The sequence below is a fragment of the Sorex araneus genome, chromosome 3 (assembly GCF_027595985.1).
Source record: "Sorex araneus isolate mSorAra2 chromosome 3, mSorAra2.pri, whole genome shotgun sequence".
Lineage (NCBI taxonomy): Eukaryota > Metazoa > Chordata > Mammalia > Eulipotyphla > Soricidae > Sorex > Sorex araneus.
In genome coordinates, this window is record NC_073304.1 from 222,108,616 (window position 1) to 222,123,623 (window position 15,008).

General features: G+C 66.5%; 1 protein-coding gene across 6 annotated transcripts; it reads left to right on the plus strand.

The window, feature by feature from the left end:
- Positions 1–100: 100 nt before the first annotated feature.
- UBTF (upstream binding transcription factor) lies at positions 101–13,815 on the plus strand. Of its 6 annotated transcripts, none has more exons than XM_004620998.2 (21): positions 101–548; positions 3,582–3,710; positions 4,931–5,106; positions 5,630–5,713; positions 5,804–5,959; positions 7,847–7,911; positions 8,056–8,176; positions 8,535–8,645; positions 9,006–9,139; positions 9,244–9,385; positions 9,484–9,525; positions 9,628–9,741; positions 9,831–9,986; positions 10,347–10,502; positions 10,614–10,724; positions 11,229–11,317; positions 11,413–11,602; positions 12,565–12,612; positions 12,702–12,773; positions 12,871–13,014; positions 13,113–13,815. In XM_004620998.2, exons 2-21 carry the CDS (start codon positions 3,653–3,655, stop codon positions 13,236–13,238), a joined length of 2,295 nt encoding a protein of 764 aa, XP_004621055.1. In that variant the 5' UTR covers positions 101–548; positions 3,582–3,652; the 3' UTR covers positions 13,239–13,815. The 6 variants fall into 6 exon arrangements, with proteins under 6 accessions (XP_004621055.1, XP_054987171.1, XP_054987170.1 ...); XM_055131196.1 differs by lacking the exon at positions 101–548 and adding an exon at positions 860–1,041; XM_055131195.1 differs by lacking the exon at positions 101–548 and adding an exon at positions 2,290–2,429.
- The last annotated feature ends 1,193 nt before the right edge of the window (positions 13,816–15,008 follow it).

The window sequence follows — 15,008 nt, forward strand, 5'->3', positions numbered from 1 at the left end:
TCTTTCTTGTCTTTATTATTATTATTTATTTTGAACAGCCCCCTCTCCGCCACCACCACCGCCCCTTCCTTAGCTTCTGGGTTGCAAAAGCAAAGAGCAATAAAAAAAAAAAAAACCCGCGCACACAGACACACACCACTGGCGACAGGGGAGAGAGTTGAAAAGACGCAGGAGAGAGGCAGGAGGCGGCGGGGAGGGAGCCATGGGAGCGGGCAGCGGGCAGGTTTCCGCGCAAATCCCCCTCCGGCCCCGCGGCGCCTCGCCGGCCCCGGCAGGGGAGCGCCGAGCCGGGCGAGCAGATGGAGGAGCGGAGCCCGCTCTAGGCAGCGGGCTTGGCCGAGGAATGGAGGAGCCGCCGAGCCACCGGCTGATTGGAAGAGAAACGCAGAGCGATGGAGGCGGGGGTAGGAGGACGGTTTCTCTGCGGGGACTGGCGGCGGCGGCGTCTGCGCCCGGGTCGGGCGCCGCAGAGCTTGGCTGGCTTTCAACCCGCGCTCGCCGGCTCCAGCCCCGCGCCCCCACCCCCAGCCCTCCCAGCGGCTCCGCAGGTGAGTGCGAGCTGGGGGCAGAAAAAGACCCGAAAGTCTCAACACGTCCGCCCAGCCCCAAAAAAAAAAAAAAAAGAAAGAAAGAAAAAATAGAAAAGAAAGAATCAAAAAAAAAAAGCGGTTTTCTTTTCTTTTCCTTTTTCCAATTTCCACGCAGCCTCCAGCGCGGTGGGAGGGAAGGGGTGAGGCTGAGCCGCCCGAGGAGGCGGAGGGGCCAGGCGAGGCCGGGGTGGCCCGGGAGGCGGCGGCGCCGAGGCGGCTCTGACGGGCGAGCGCTCGGAGCGGCGCTGCGCTGCGCCGAGGCGGGCGGGCGGGCGGGCGGAGCGGGGCGGGCGGAGCGCGGCGCGTGGGGCTCGCCATTAGCCGTCGCTCCGCTTCGCCATCTCGGGCTTTGTCTGGCGACTCGCTGGCCCGGAGTCGGCTGCGGCGGAGCTGCGGTTCGGCTCTTCGGCCCGCCGCACCCCTAGCCCCCGCGCCCCCATTCGCACGCTCGGTAAGTGAACCCCGGCGCCGGGGATTTCGGGGGAGAGGGGTTGCTGCGCCTGGCAGCGGCGGCGGCGCCGAGCTCCATGCGTCCGGGCAGGCCTGGGGAGCCATGCCTGGCTCGGCCGAAGCGGCTCCCCGAGCGGCTCCTCCGCCCCAGCCCGCCGCCCTCTCCCCGTTTCCCGAGTCGTGGAGAGCAAAGGGGGTTCTCTGTAATTTTCCCCCCCTCTTTAGTTTGCAGGGACGGCATTTCATGAGCTTTTCTGGGGGTGTTTTTCTGTTCTTTTTTTTTTTTTTTTTAAGTTTCGTGTTGTATTGCCGTGCGGCGGGTAAGCGCCCGAGCCTGGCGCCGCGAGCCGCGTGCGTGCGCCCCGAGCCGGTGGCCACGCTCCGGGGATGAGGGTGGGCGCCGACTGCCCGCTCCGGGAAGCGGGAGACGAGAGCGCGGGTGAGGGCTGGCGCGGAAGCCCCAACCTCGGCCGGGAAAACTTGGGGGAGAGCTCCGGAGCAGGGGTGCGGGCACCCCCAGGGCCTCCCCCGGCCGCCCAGGGGCCCTCCGGGCACCCTCCCCGCGGCCGCGCCTCGCGCCCTCCCTCCCGCGCCGGCTAAGCATGCTAGTTCCCCCGCGGGTCTGGCGAGGTCGCTCTCGGCACCCGCCCGCCCGCCCGCCCGCCTCGGCTCCGAGCCCCGCCGCCATCCGGGCGGCTGCGTGTCTCCCTGCCCCGGCCCCCCCCCTCCCCGGCGGCAGCAGCCGCCGCCGCAGCCGCCGCCACCACCAGCACCACCACTACCACCACCGCCACCCCCCTCCCCTCCTTCCTTCCCTCCGCCTCGGCCGCCCGGGTCCCCCCAGCTCCCGCCCCTCCTCCCAGCTGCCCCCCGCGGAGCCCGCCCGGGCAGGCTGTGGGAGGGAGCGGAGCCGGCGAGGCGGGCGGGCTGGCGCTCACTCCCCGGGGGTCGGTGTGCGCTCTACGGGGAAGGACGCGCTCGCTGCCCCGCTTCTCCCGCCCCCCCTCCCGCTCCTCCTCCTCCCTTCTCCCTCCTCCTCCCCGCTCCGGCGGCGGAGGCTGCGGCGGCGGCGGGGGGTGTGCGAGCTGAGGCCGGGGCCGGCGGGCGGGCGGCGGGCGGGCTGCCTGCAGGCGGAGGGCGCTGTGCTTTGTGCTTTTCGCCGCGAGGAGCAGCAGGCAGCAGCCACAGCCGCCGCCGCCACAGCAGCAGCAGCAGCAGCAGCAGCCGCCGCCCCAGCGCCGCCGCCGCCGCCGCCGCGCCCGGAGGAGGAGCCGCTGCCGCCGCGGGAGGGAGCTGCGGCTGTGCCCGGCCGAGCGGGGGAGGGCGCCGCCGCTCAGAGCCGGGGAGCGAGGCGCCGGAGCGGGGAGCCCGGAGGCCGCGCTGCGCCGGGTAACCGAGGCGGCGGCGGACGCGCGCCGGGGTCAGGGCCGGGCGGCGGCGGCGGCGACCGGACCGCGGGTGCGGCGGCCGCTCGGAGGGAAGCCGGGGCGAGCCGCGGGGGGACCCCGGAACCGGGGCGACGGGAGGCCGGGGCACTGGAAGGGCCGCCGAGGGCCGGGGGAGGGGAAGGCAGGAAGCGAGGCCCGCGCCGAGCCCCGGCGGCGGGCGGACGAGCCCGCGTTTCTCCCGGCCGCCGGAGGGGGCGGCGGGGCCGGTGAGCGCGGCGCCCCCACCTCCCGGCCGCCGTCCTCCCGCCCTCTGCTTGGCTCGGCTCCCCGGAGGCCGGGGCGGGGGCGCCGGCAGGGCTGGGCCGCAGGCCCGGGGGGAGGAGGCGGCGGTTCCCGCCGCGGTCGCGCCTCTGCGCCGGGCTCCTCCGTGCGCGTCGGGGTGGTGGCGGCGGCGGCGGCGGCGCCGGCGCCTCCGGCCCGGGTGGGTAGGTGGCTCGGGGGCGGGGGGCAGGCCGGGCCGCTTCTCTCCGGCTGCTCGCCCCGGCCGGGCGGGGATGGCGGCGGGAGCCCAGGAGGGGGGCGGCGGGAATCCGGATCCGGTCCCCGGGGGCGGTGCGGCCGCTGCGCTCCGGGGCTGGCGGCGGCTGCGCTGCGTCCGGGTCCCCGCCGGGCTGCGGGCGGAGGCGGGGGGAACCGGCCGGGGGGGAGGCGGGAGGAGGAGACTGCGGCGCGTGCTCGCGGCCGCGGCCGCGCGCGCCCTTTACCCGCCCTTCCTCCTCCCCCGCCCTCCCGCCTGGGGCCTCCCCGGGGCGGGCGCACGGAGGAGGAGACTTTTTCCCTTTCGGGCCGGGGTGGGGGGAGGAGGGCCGAGGGCGGGCGCTCGCTGCACGCGGGAGCCGGGCGCAGTCTCTCGCGTGGGCAGGGGAGGGCGCACGCCGCCGAGCCGGGGTGCGAGGCTGCGGGCGGGGCGGGGTGGGGGGGGCGTGCGCGCCCGCCCCCGCCGACCCCGGCAGCCTCCTGCGGGCCCACGGGCAGGGGCTCTGCGGTGCGGGGCTCGGCCCCCCCCCACCACCGCCCGTCCCGGAGTGGGGAGGAAGAAAGCCCCTCACCTCTCAGCCCTCCTGAGCGGGGACCGGTGTCTCTTCCTCCAAAGGGTGAGGCGGCTCAGACCCCGGGGTGCCCGGCCAGCGCGACCGACCGAGGAGGTGGCTGGACGGCCGAAGAATGAACGGAGAAGCCGACTGCCCCACAGACCTGGAAATGGCCGCCCCCAAAGGCCAAGGTAGGAGCCCCCCCTGCCCCAGCCCTCTTCGGCTCAGTTCCCCTTTCCCCACCCCCGGGCTGCCTGGCGGACCCCACGCCCCGTCTCCAGGCTCTCTCCAGCCGGTGTGGGAATGGGGGAGGTGGGCCGAGCATTTATGAGTCAAGCAGTCTGCACGCTGGGGGGTTTGGCTCAGCCCAAGTGATTTGGCCTGTAGCCTGTTAATTGCACGTTTCCCCCTCCTGCTGGGGTGGGGGTGCAGCCCCCTCCTCCCGGCCTGGATGGAGCACGGGGTTGGAGGGGTTGGACAGTCTGGCAGGGAGGGGTTGTGTCCAGGAAGAGAAAAGGCTCTGGGGTTCGAGGCGTGCAGCTGGCGGGATGGGGAGGCGGCTGAGCACCTGCAGTCACCTGCAGTACCTGTGTACCCCAACCGCAACCCACCCAGGACCCCCACTGCCCACCCTCCGGGTCGAACACCCTATAACCCCACTTCTCCGTGGCTGCAGGGAGCTACTTTCTATCCCCCCCCCCCCAACACACACACACACTTTGGGTCTGTGAGGACTTGGACTAAAAGACAACTCAGAACTTGGGGTTTCTTCCTGAGGGGCACTTGGAGAGCTGCTGCTGCCTGAACTCCCCCTTGCAGTTGCCCCCCGGTTCTTCCTTTTCCATGCATTTCCATGCCCTAAATTCCGCTTTCATCTTCATGGGTTTTTTGGGGGGTGGGCGGGGGTGCCGGGAAGCCCGTGTGCTCACTGAGCTCCACCCAAGACCCCTCGTGGGTCTCCCCTGAGTCTTCGAAACCCCGTTCCCCGTTCCTGCCTCCAAGCCCAGGCCCACAACATCTGGACGGTGGCACATTTAAATGAGTGGCCTCCCTGTTTTTCTCCCGACCATCTAGCCGCTCTGCCGCAGGACCCCCAGGTCACGGGGTTTCCCTTTCTCCCCCTTCCCTGCAGTAGTGACTCGTGGCTGCTGGCGTGTAGCAGAGACGGTGGGTTTGAAACCAGCCAGTCTCAGTTCCTGTCTGGCTTTCTAGGCTCAGCCCTGAGGGACTCGGGGCCCCCCGTGCTAATCCCTGCGGCCACGTGTGCCTGTGGGCCAGGCCCCCATCGGTCTGCGCCTCCAGATGGAGGTGACAGAGGCTTCCCCGGGAGAAAGGGCAGAGCTGTTAGGACCGGGAGCCTGTGGGGGGAGAGGGGGAGCCTGGCCTCACGGCCTTTTTCCCCTTGCACCAGACCGCTGGTCCCAGGAAGATATGCTGACTTTATTGGAATGCATGAAGAACAACCTCCCATCCAACGACAGCTCCAAGTTCAAAACTACCGAATCACACATGGACTGGGAAAAAGTAGCATTTAAAGACTTTTCCGGAGACATGTGCAAACTGAAATGGGTGGAGATCTCCAACGAGGTAACCAAGCCCCACCCCGGAGACACTTGCCTCCACCCGGCCTCAGCCTTCTACGGGGGGGTCCCCTGAAACAGAAGTCTGTAAACGAGAAGGAAAGAGCCCAGGCGAGGCGCTCACTGGTGCATCTTGGGGGGGTGGCACGGTTGCCAGCCCCGGCCTAGAGTTCTCAGTCCTGCCACTTTCTAGCTGTGTGGCCTTGAATACTTACCGTCTTGGAGCTTCCTTCGCCTGAGCTGTTCTGGGGATTGAATGAGGTGCTGGCATGGACAACCACATCGAGGTCAGGTGGTCACCTTGTTGCTGTCCTTCGGTGGGCCCGGCCCACCTGGGCCTCTGGAACAGGCAGGGGCTGGTGCCTGGGTGTCTGCCTGGGTCTCGGGCTGCCCAAACTCGTAGCCGTTGGCCTCTGCCCTCCTCGGATAAATTCAGCCTAGTGGAACGTAGAGGAGACCCGTCAGAAAAGGGGGGGTACTGTGTGAAGTGTCCCCTCTACTGAGCCCCTCTTCTCTCCCCTTTCTTGTAGGTGAGGAAGTTCCGTACGTTGACAGAATTGATCCTTGACGCTCAGGAACACGTCAAAAACCCTTACAAGGGAAAAAAACTCAAGGTGAGTTTCCAGGGGGAGCTGGGGGGGCGGGGGTCTGCAAAATGAACGCTGTGTGTCTGACCTTCGTCCTGTTCTTCCTCCTCCACTCAGAAACACCCGGACTTCCCAAAGAAGCCCCTAACCCCTTATTTCCGCTTCTTCATGGAGAAGCGGGCCAAGTACGCCAAACTGCACCCCGAGATGAGCAACCTGGACCTGACCAAGATTCTGTCCAAGAAATACAAGGAGCTTCCGGAGAAGAAGAAGGTGGGGGGAGGGCAAAGTTGGGGAAAAAACAAGGGGGGGTGGCTGCCTAGATTCAGGCACAGGGCAGGTCAGCGGAGCTGAGCAGGGTCGCGGACAGCCATGCCTGGTCCCTGCCCCCCCAACGTCCCCACACTGAGGTCCAGGTCACCCATGTCACTCATTCTGCAGCAGGCGCTCGGACACCTTTCATGCCACAATCCAGCGTCCCCACTAGGCCGTCTCACTCTTAGTTCCGTGTGGGAACTCCTTGGCTTTCGGCATTTCCCGACGGTCCTGTGGGAGATTTGCCGTATCCTCCCAAAGGTCACCCCGGGCGAAGCGGTTGCCATGTTCTGTGGGCCAAGAGCTGTGGCATAGGACCGTTCCTCCCAAAAAAACGATGCAAGAGCAGGACCTGGGCCCAGTGGTCCAGGCTCCGCGTCAAGTGCTCACACTGCTGATGCACCCAGCTTTCACCTGGGTTCTCTGCCCTGTGCTCACGCCTTGGCCCTTGTGCAGTCTCAGACCGTGGGACATGGAGCTAGAGGGGACACAGCTGAGCACAGAGGTCATACAGTCCCTTGAGAGACGGACAGTAAAGTGCTGGAGGGGCCAGCGGATGGGACAGGAGTGAGATGGGGCGGGGGGAGGCAGGCATGCTGGTGGGGAGGGGGGGATGCGAAGGAAGGAAGGAACGCCCCCCCACCCCACCCCACCCTGGACAGGGGTGGGGGCTCGCTGGCCACCACACTCATGAGTCACCTTCCTGGTTTGTGCACCCTGGATGCAGCTCGATACTGTCAGTTCCGTACCCCGAAAATGTTGGGTGTCGCCTGGCAGGCGAAAGCTGTGCGCTGCTGCCCAGGTGGAGCTGGGGCCCGGATTGCTGGACTCTTCTGGCCCCTGCGGTGGGGAGGTGGCAGAGCTGATGGGACCCGCGGTCCAAGACTTTCCCTGAGTGGTAGCGGAGAGGCAGAAGGTGGAGGACTGGGAAGGGAGGAGTCGGGGGACTCGGCAGGGGCCTCAGAGCTCCCGCCCTTTCTCGGGGCTCCCGCTGGATCCGAGTGTGAGTCACCGGCGGCTCGGCTGAGTCTTCAGGGCAGCTGAGCCCAGCCATGAGGCGCCGCCTTCCGGGATGGGCTCCGCGTGGGCATCTCTGCGGCATGCCGGGGACAGCAGAGTGGCCGCGCTTCCTGCCTGTGACGGGGAGAGGGAGATGGTCACTGGGTGGGAGCCTGGACAGGAGGTGGGGAAAGAGGAGGGAAAAGAGTGGGGGGGAGGAGACAGGGCTGGGCAGGGCAGGGCAGGGGTGAAGGTGGGGAGAACAGGGCCCAGCAGAGAGTAAGGGTGAAGAGCTGGGTGGGGGGGAGGGGCGGGGAGGGCGCCTGGCCGGCAGCATCCCAGGAAGGAGGCCCGGGATGTGTTTAGGAAGTGTGGGGTAAGTAGGGTCTGCTGGGAGGGAATGTGATGTCCATGGGGCACCCAGATAGGGGTAGCTTGAAGAATCCCAGCTGGGGGTGGGATTTGTAGGGGTTCCCGCTGGGCCCTCCGTGCCAGCCCGCCCCCGCCTCTGCAGGACAGACTCGGTTCTGAACGAGGAGCAGCAGGGCCAGCAGCTCTGGGGCGGGGTAGGGGTGAGCAGCGGTCCCAGGGCACTGCCCACTGCGACGCCAAGTTGTCCTCCTGGCACCACCTTGGGAGGGAATAGGGTCTCTGCCATGTTCCCGAGACCCGAGGCTGCCCTGTTTGGTTGGAAGCCCACAGTCTGGACACGACTGAGTATCCTTCCAGCCCCCAAAAGGCCCCCCCCGGCCCCTGCCCGTTGGGAGGCAGAGGAGCCCGCGGAGTTCTGGGCAGCCCCTCCAGCCCAGGCCTTGGGTCACGGATGATCCCATCATCTCCCCCCAGATGAAATATATTCAGGACTTCCAGAGGGAGAAACAGGAGTTCGAGCGGAACTTAGCCCGATTCAGGTAAGGCGGCGGCTCCTAGAGGAAGGCCCTGTGGGCCCGGGCGCGGCAGGACCAGAGCTGTGTGGACCCCACCGGCGGGCCAGACCACCAGCAGTGGGGGCGCCCCTGCCCTCTGCTGATAATTGCTCCCCATGGCCTGGCTAGGGAGGACCACCCCGACCTAATCCAGAATGCCAAGAAGTCGGACATCCCCGAGAAACCCAAAACCCCCCAGCAGCTGTGGTACACCCACGAGAAGAAGGTGTACCTCAAAGTGCGGCCAGATGTGAGTGTCCGCCAGGGGCAGGGTGGTGGGCGCACGGCGGAGGCCACGGGGGAGCCGCGTCAGGCCGGCTGGGCACGGGGCTCGGTGCAGGGGAGCAGGAGAGGAGGCCCCTCCCCAGGGGGGGCTGCATGGACAGGGCCTGGGCCAGCTGGCGTGTGTGCGTGTGCGTGTGCGTGAGCGCCTGACCCCTCGCACCTGGCGGGACGCCACCGCCTCTCTGCCTTCTCCTCCTGGCCTGTGGGGGACACGCGTGTGACCTCCTGTGGCCTGAGGGGGCGGGGGGCCTCAGTGCCCCCCTCCCCTCTCCCCTCCCTGAGCCCTGGCTGCCTGTGTGTGTCTGACGGCTTTTGGTTTGCAGGCCACTACGAAGGAGGTGAAGGACTCCCTGGGCAAGCAGTGGTCTCAGCTCTCGGACAAAAAGAGGCTGAAATGGATTCATAAGGCCCTGGAGCAGCGGAAGGAGTACGAGGTTAGGTTTCCGCTGCGCTCCGCCCCGGCCGGCTCTTCACGAGCCTCTGCCCTCGGACTCTGTGGCCTCCGCTCTCTGCGGGAGGCAGTCACTCCCCTCCCCCACACCGAGGGAGGGGCCTTCTGGGCCCCTCACCTCTGGCCCCCGCCCCTTGCCCCGCCCCACGCCCCCCACCACCCCCCATGAGATCTCAGGCTAGGGCAGGGCAGGGCACCACGTTCCGTGTGACACGGCGGACATGCGGCCACCCCCCAGCTTCGCTCCCTGCCCCCCCTCCCCAGCGGCTCTCCCCCCTCCCCTGCCCCCCAGCTAACCCCGCGCCCCCCCATTGCCCTCCGCCCCCCTGCCCTGGCTCTGCAGGAGATCATGCGCGACTATATCCAGAAACACCCCGAGCTGAACATCAGCGAGGAGGGCATCACCAAGTCCACCCTCACCAAGGCCGAACGCCAGCTCAAGGACAAGTTTGACGGGCGACCCACCAAACCACCTCCGTGAGCATCATCGCCCGGGGTGGGGCGGAGCAGGGCCCGGCCGGCCAGCCAGCCACGCTGCCCTAGGCCGCCCTGGTCGCTCACGGGGACCTCCCGCCCGACAGGAACAGCTACTCGCTGTATTGCGCAGAGCTGATGGCCAACATGAAGGACGTGCCCAGCACGGAGCGCATGGTGCTGTGCAGCCAGCAGTGGAAGCTGCTGTCGCAGAAGGAGAAGGACGCCTATCACAAGAAGTGTGACCAGGTGAGCGGCGGGGGCCGGAAGGCTGGGGGTCAGGGGGCAGCCGGGCCCCAGCCAGCGAGAAGGCCTCAGACCCACCTCGCTCCCCCTTCCTTTCCCAGAAAAAGAAAGATTACGAAGTGGAACTGCTCCGTTTCTTAGAGGTGAGATGCGGCAGGAGGGTGTGTGTGTGTTTGGGGGGGGGGGTAGGCTGGCAGAGAGGACGGAGACGCAGGCCCCCATGCTCCCTCTTCCGCCACGAGCAGAGCCTGCCCGAGGAGGAGCAGCAGCGGGTCCTGGGGGAGGAGAAGATGCTGAGCATCAACAAGAAGCCCGCCACCAGCCCGGCCTCCAAGAAGCCAGCCCAGGACGGGGGCAAGGTGGGCCCGGGGGGAGGCACTGCCCAGCGGGAGGGCGGGGAAGCAGGGGCGCCCTGGCTGGCACCACCTGACCCTCCCCCCTCCTGCAGGGTGGCTCCGAGAAGCCCAAGAGGCCCGTCTCAGCCATGTTCATCTTCTCCGAAGAGAAGCGGCGGCAGCTGCAGGAGGAGCGGCCGGAGCTGTCGGAGAGCGAGCTCACGCGCCTGCTGGCCCGCATGTGGAATGACTTGTCCGAGAAGAAGAAGGTCAGGCTGGCCACACCAGAGGGGCTGCCGGGCTCCAGCCTGGGCCGGCGTCTGCCGGGGGCAAGCCGCCTTGCCTCCCCCCGGCCCCATGTGAGCCACACGCGTGCCTGGGCTCAGACAGCAGGGCTGGGAACCGGCAGGCCGGAAGGCGGGAAGCTGTCAGCGGAGAGCTGCTGGCTCCCCGGGGAGCGGCGCTGGCTGCTCGCGGGGCTGGGCCGGGCTGGAGACATCTGCAGCAGCCCACGCGCGCCCTGCTGGCTCCTGGCGGGGAGAGAGCGCGCCCGACTTCTGGGCTAGGAGCGCGCGCCCTCTGGGGGTGGCTGTGGGACTTACACCCTGGGCCGTCCCTCCCACCCACAGGCCAAGTACAAGGCCCGGGAGGCAGCGCTGAAGGCCCAGTCGGAGAGGAAGCCGGGCGGGGAGCGCGAGGACCGGGCCAAGCTGCCAGAGTCGCCCAAGAGAGCCGAAGAGATCTGGCAACAGAGCGTCATCGGCGACTACTTGGCCCGCTTCAAGGTTGGCGGGGTGTGGGGAGGGAGTGGCTTCCCTACCTGCCCACGCGGGCTGCCTCCAGCCCCCGGGGGCCCCCCTCTCACAGCGGATTCCCCCCCCACACACTGTCCCCAGAACGACAGGGTGAAGGCCTTGAAAGCCATGGAGATGACCTGGAACAACATGGAGAAGAAGGAGAAGCTCATGTGGATCAAGAAGGCAGCCGAAGACCAAAAGCGATACGAGGTGGGGAGTGGGAGACGAGGGTCTCGGGGGAGTCGGGGCACTGCCCTCCACTCAGGAGGACTCACCTGGTGTCTTCCCTGGGTGGGACCTGAAGCGGGGCGGTCCAGGCTTGGTTGTGTGACCGCGAGAGAGTCTCTGGCTACCTTTCCCAGGTCTCTCACGTGCCAGTCACACCGGGGTGATGACGGTCAGCCCAGGCTTGCGAAGGGGACGCCCCTCCAGAGCAGTGCCCGACAGACGGCTGCTCAGCCACGGTCGGCTCTGCCTTGCCCTGGGGCCGGAGCGATAGTGCGGTTGCCTTTTGCAGCAGCCAGCCCGGGTTCAGTCCTTGACATCTCAGCCCCGCCAGGAGAGATTCCTGAGCACAGAGCCAGGGGTAACCCCTGATCACCGCCGGGTGTGGCCCCATGACCCAACCCAACAAAGACTCCCGCTCGGGTAGCGATGGCTGGGGCGTCGCAGGGGTCAGAGATGAGGTGTGTGAACTCTCTGGGTCTCCTGCAGAGAGAGCTGAGCGAGATGCGAGCACCCCCAGCGGCGGCAAATTCATCCAAGAAGATGAAGTTCCAGGGAGAGCCGAAGAAGCCCCCCATGTGAGGATCTGTGGGCCGCAGCCACCCCTGGGGCCAGAAGGCTCCTCGGCGGCCGTCCTGACCGCCGTGTACCGCCCACCTCTGCCCCCCCCCAGGAACGGTTACCAGAAGTTCTCCCAGGAGCTGCTTTCCAACGGGGAGCTCAACCACCTGCCGCTGAAGGAGCGCATGGTGGAGATCGGCAGCCGCTGGCAGCGGATCTCACAGAGCCAGAAGGAGCACTACAAGAAGCTGGCCGAGGAGCAGCAGAAGCAGTACAAGGTGCACCTGGACCTCTGGGTGAAGGTGAGGCAGCGGGCCCGGGACGGGCTGCCTGTGGGTCTGTGCCTGGCCGCCTGACAGGCTGGCGATTGTTAGGCCAGAGGCCAGGGTGCCAGGATTCAGAGAGATCCACTGATTTGCCCACAGCTGGTAAATCAAAATCTCTGACTCAGAGTGACTTCTCCCTGTCCCGCGGGGGCCAGGGGGCCTCTCCCAGACTTTGGCTTGGCTTGGCCTCCAGCTGTGGGGACCCCACCTCACCCTTGCCCTCCTGTCCCTGGGTTGCGCAGGCAGGTCATGTGACCATTACCAAAATGGAGTCGACTCTCTTCTCCCAGCCACCAGAGAGTTTGGCTGAGAACCCACCCAGGGGAGTAGGGCTAGGTGTCCAGAGGTCGGGCGTGGGGCTGGAGTGACAGCAGGTGTGGGGGGCTTGCCCTGCACGCCGCTGACCTGCAGTTAATCCCTGCCATTCCACACGGTTCCCCAAGCTCACCAGGAGTGGTCACTGAGCACAGAGCCAGCAGTAGCCCCTGAGCACTGCCAAGTGTGCTCCCCCCAGTAAAACAACCCTGGGCTGCCCCCCCTGACTCCAGGAAGACCCAGGCGCTGGGGCTTCATCTGAGTGGACCAGTAGTAGTAGTGCGAGAACTGCTCTCTTTGGGAGGGGGGTGCTTCGGAAGTCAGGGGGTCAGAAGCAGAAGTAGCGGGTCTGGGCTCCCAGGGTTCTGTGCAGAAACCCATGGTGCAGAGGCCGGCACGACAGTGCAGCGGGTAAGGCGCTTGCCCTGCACGCGGCCGGCCCAGGTTCAATCCCTGTCACCCCACAAAAACGCACAGGTGGGTCCTGAGCGCTGCCGGGTGTGGCCCAGAAACAAAAACTGAAGCCCGTGGTACAGGGTGATGGGGGGAGGGAGGATGGGTGATGTTGTGTCGGGGACAGTGGTCGGGGGCACGCTAACCCGCACCCCCTCTGCCTCCTCTAGAGTCTCTCTCCACAGGACCGGGCGGCGTATAAAGAGTACATCTCCAATGTGAGTGTGGGGGCCCCGGGCCACGGGGCGGGGGCCGGCCGGGGGTGTTCTGGGCCTCATGGCCACCCCGTTGTCCCCGTCCTCTCCAGAAACGTAAGAGCATGACCAAGCTGCGAGGCCCGAACCCCAAGTCCAGCCGGACTGCCATGCAGTCCAAGTCGGTGAGGCGTCCCTCCCCAAAGGGCGGGGCCCGGAGGGGGGCTCGCAGGGGCTGGGACGTGGCAGAGACCTCCCCCTCAACACGCCTCACCCCTCCAGGAGTCCGAGGATGAGGATGAGGAGGATGACGACGACGAGGACGAGGACGAAGAGGAGGACGATGATGAGAACGGGGACTCGTCCGAGGATGGAGGGGACTCGTCCGAGTCCAGCAGCGAAGATGAGAGCGAGGACGGGGACGAGGTGGGGCAGGCGGGACCAGGGGGCCCGGGTGGGGGGGGTTACTGGGCCCTGCAGGGCCGGGCCCCCGGTGACGGGCTACGTGCTCCTGCTCCCTCCAGAATGAGGAAGACGACGACGACGAGGACGACGATGAGGATGACGACGAGGACGAGGACAACGAGTCTGAGGGCAGCAGCTCCAGCTCCTCCTCCTCGGGGGACTCGTCGGACTCAGACTCCAACTGAGGCTCGGCCCCTCGCGGGGCTCCCCTCCCCGCCTCACCTCCTCGGTTTCTCCCCCATGTTCTGTCCCCTGCCCCGTGGCCCCTCCCCCACCTCCCACTTTTCTCTCTTTCTTTTTTAAAACACAAAATCTGGTGGGGGCAGGGGCCGGTGGCACCCAGGCCTGGACTCCGCAGCCTCAGACACTTGGCCCTGGGCGGCCCCTCGAGCGGCCATCAGACGGACCCACCGCCACGGCCTGGCCCACCCTCCCCGCATGGACAGCGGCCTGGGCGTGGGCTGGGGGCCCAGAGCATTGTGTGAGGCCCTCGGCACCTGCAGCCCGGCCCCGGGGAGGGTGGAAGCTTGGGGCGTGCCCCTTCCTCTCCCAAGGGGTGTGTGGCCCGGACCCTGACATTGGAACTGGAGGCAGGGGGCCCACGGGGAGCGGAGGCGGGCGCCGCCCCACAGCCCTCTCCCCTGCGCCCTGCAGGAGGAAGCTGCCTGGACCCGCTGGGGAAGGGGCAGGAGTTTTTTATATATGTGTATGTATATATTTTTTTTTTAAGCTCTGAGCTGTCAACGAGACGTTTCCTACCGATCTCGGCTGCCGTCTCTGTTGTCATTTCTGGGAGAGGGAGGGTGTAGGGGGTAGATCGGGGACTTTTTTTTAACTAGTCTCAATGCATATGGCAGTGTGTGTGCGCATGCGTGCGTGTGTGTGCGCGCGCGCGTGTGTGTGTGTGTGCGCGTGCATGTGTGTGTGTGCGTGTGTGGCCTGTATATAGTGTGGGTGCAGAGCACGCGGGTGCGTGTGTGAGAGAGCTGGGGAAGCCCTCCGCAGTGTGAATCCAGACAAAGGGTCGCGGGAGACCATGCAGACGTGGGTCCTAGTGGGGACAGGCTGGGGCGACCCCTTTCTCTACATCCTCTTTGCCTAATCTCTGGTTCAGTTTTGGGATGTGTGCCGAAGCCGCTGTCTGCTTCTGTCCTGGCGTCCCTGTCAGGCACGGGAATCTGAACGGCTCCTGGCCCCTAGGGCCTGGCAGGATAGTGGGGAGGGGACCAGCCAGGGGTCCCTGAGAGCACGTATCTGGTGTGAAACCCTCCGAACTCATCTGAGGGGCTCCCTAGCCCCCCACCCTACCCTAAGCTCAGAAGCCAGGCTTCAAAGATGTGGAAGCTGTTTTACAGGTATCTTGCCTTTCCCGACTCTTTGCCCTCCCCCTTCCTTTGATTTCTCAGGTCTGCTCCCTCCCCCTCTGCACCCCGGCCTGGGGGAGAGATCTGCCAAAGCTGCCAGTGCAGCGGGCCCTCCAGCACCGCCCCGACCCTGCCTCCAGCCAACTGCAAATTTTTGGTACCCGGGTTTGTAGACTCAATTAGCCAAGCCCCCTCTTCGCTGTGGTTTTCAGCTTTTCTGTTTGTTTTTTTGGTTAAATTTTGGCCTTTTCTTTCTCAGAATCATGTCAATGACCTATTTAATTGGGGCTTTGTGCTTTTCCACCTTCCCCCTCTGGACGAAAGCCAAGGGAGGGAGGGAGGCTGGTGTCCACTCCCTGAGGCCACGGGCAGACCTCCACCCCATCTCCCCTGGCCTGGACTCGGTGCTGGGGGTGGAGGGAGCTAAGGGCCGACCCTCCCCACTACCTCCCCTTTCCCTTGTTCTCATCCCGGAATTAGGTGCGGGGGTGGAGGGGTTCTATAGTAAGTTCTGTTTTCTTCCTGAGAGCCCCCACCAAGAACCCCATTTCCCTGTTTGAGTGCCCCTACATTGTTGTGTTTTAGTGGAAT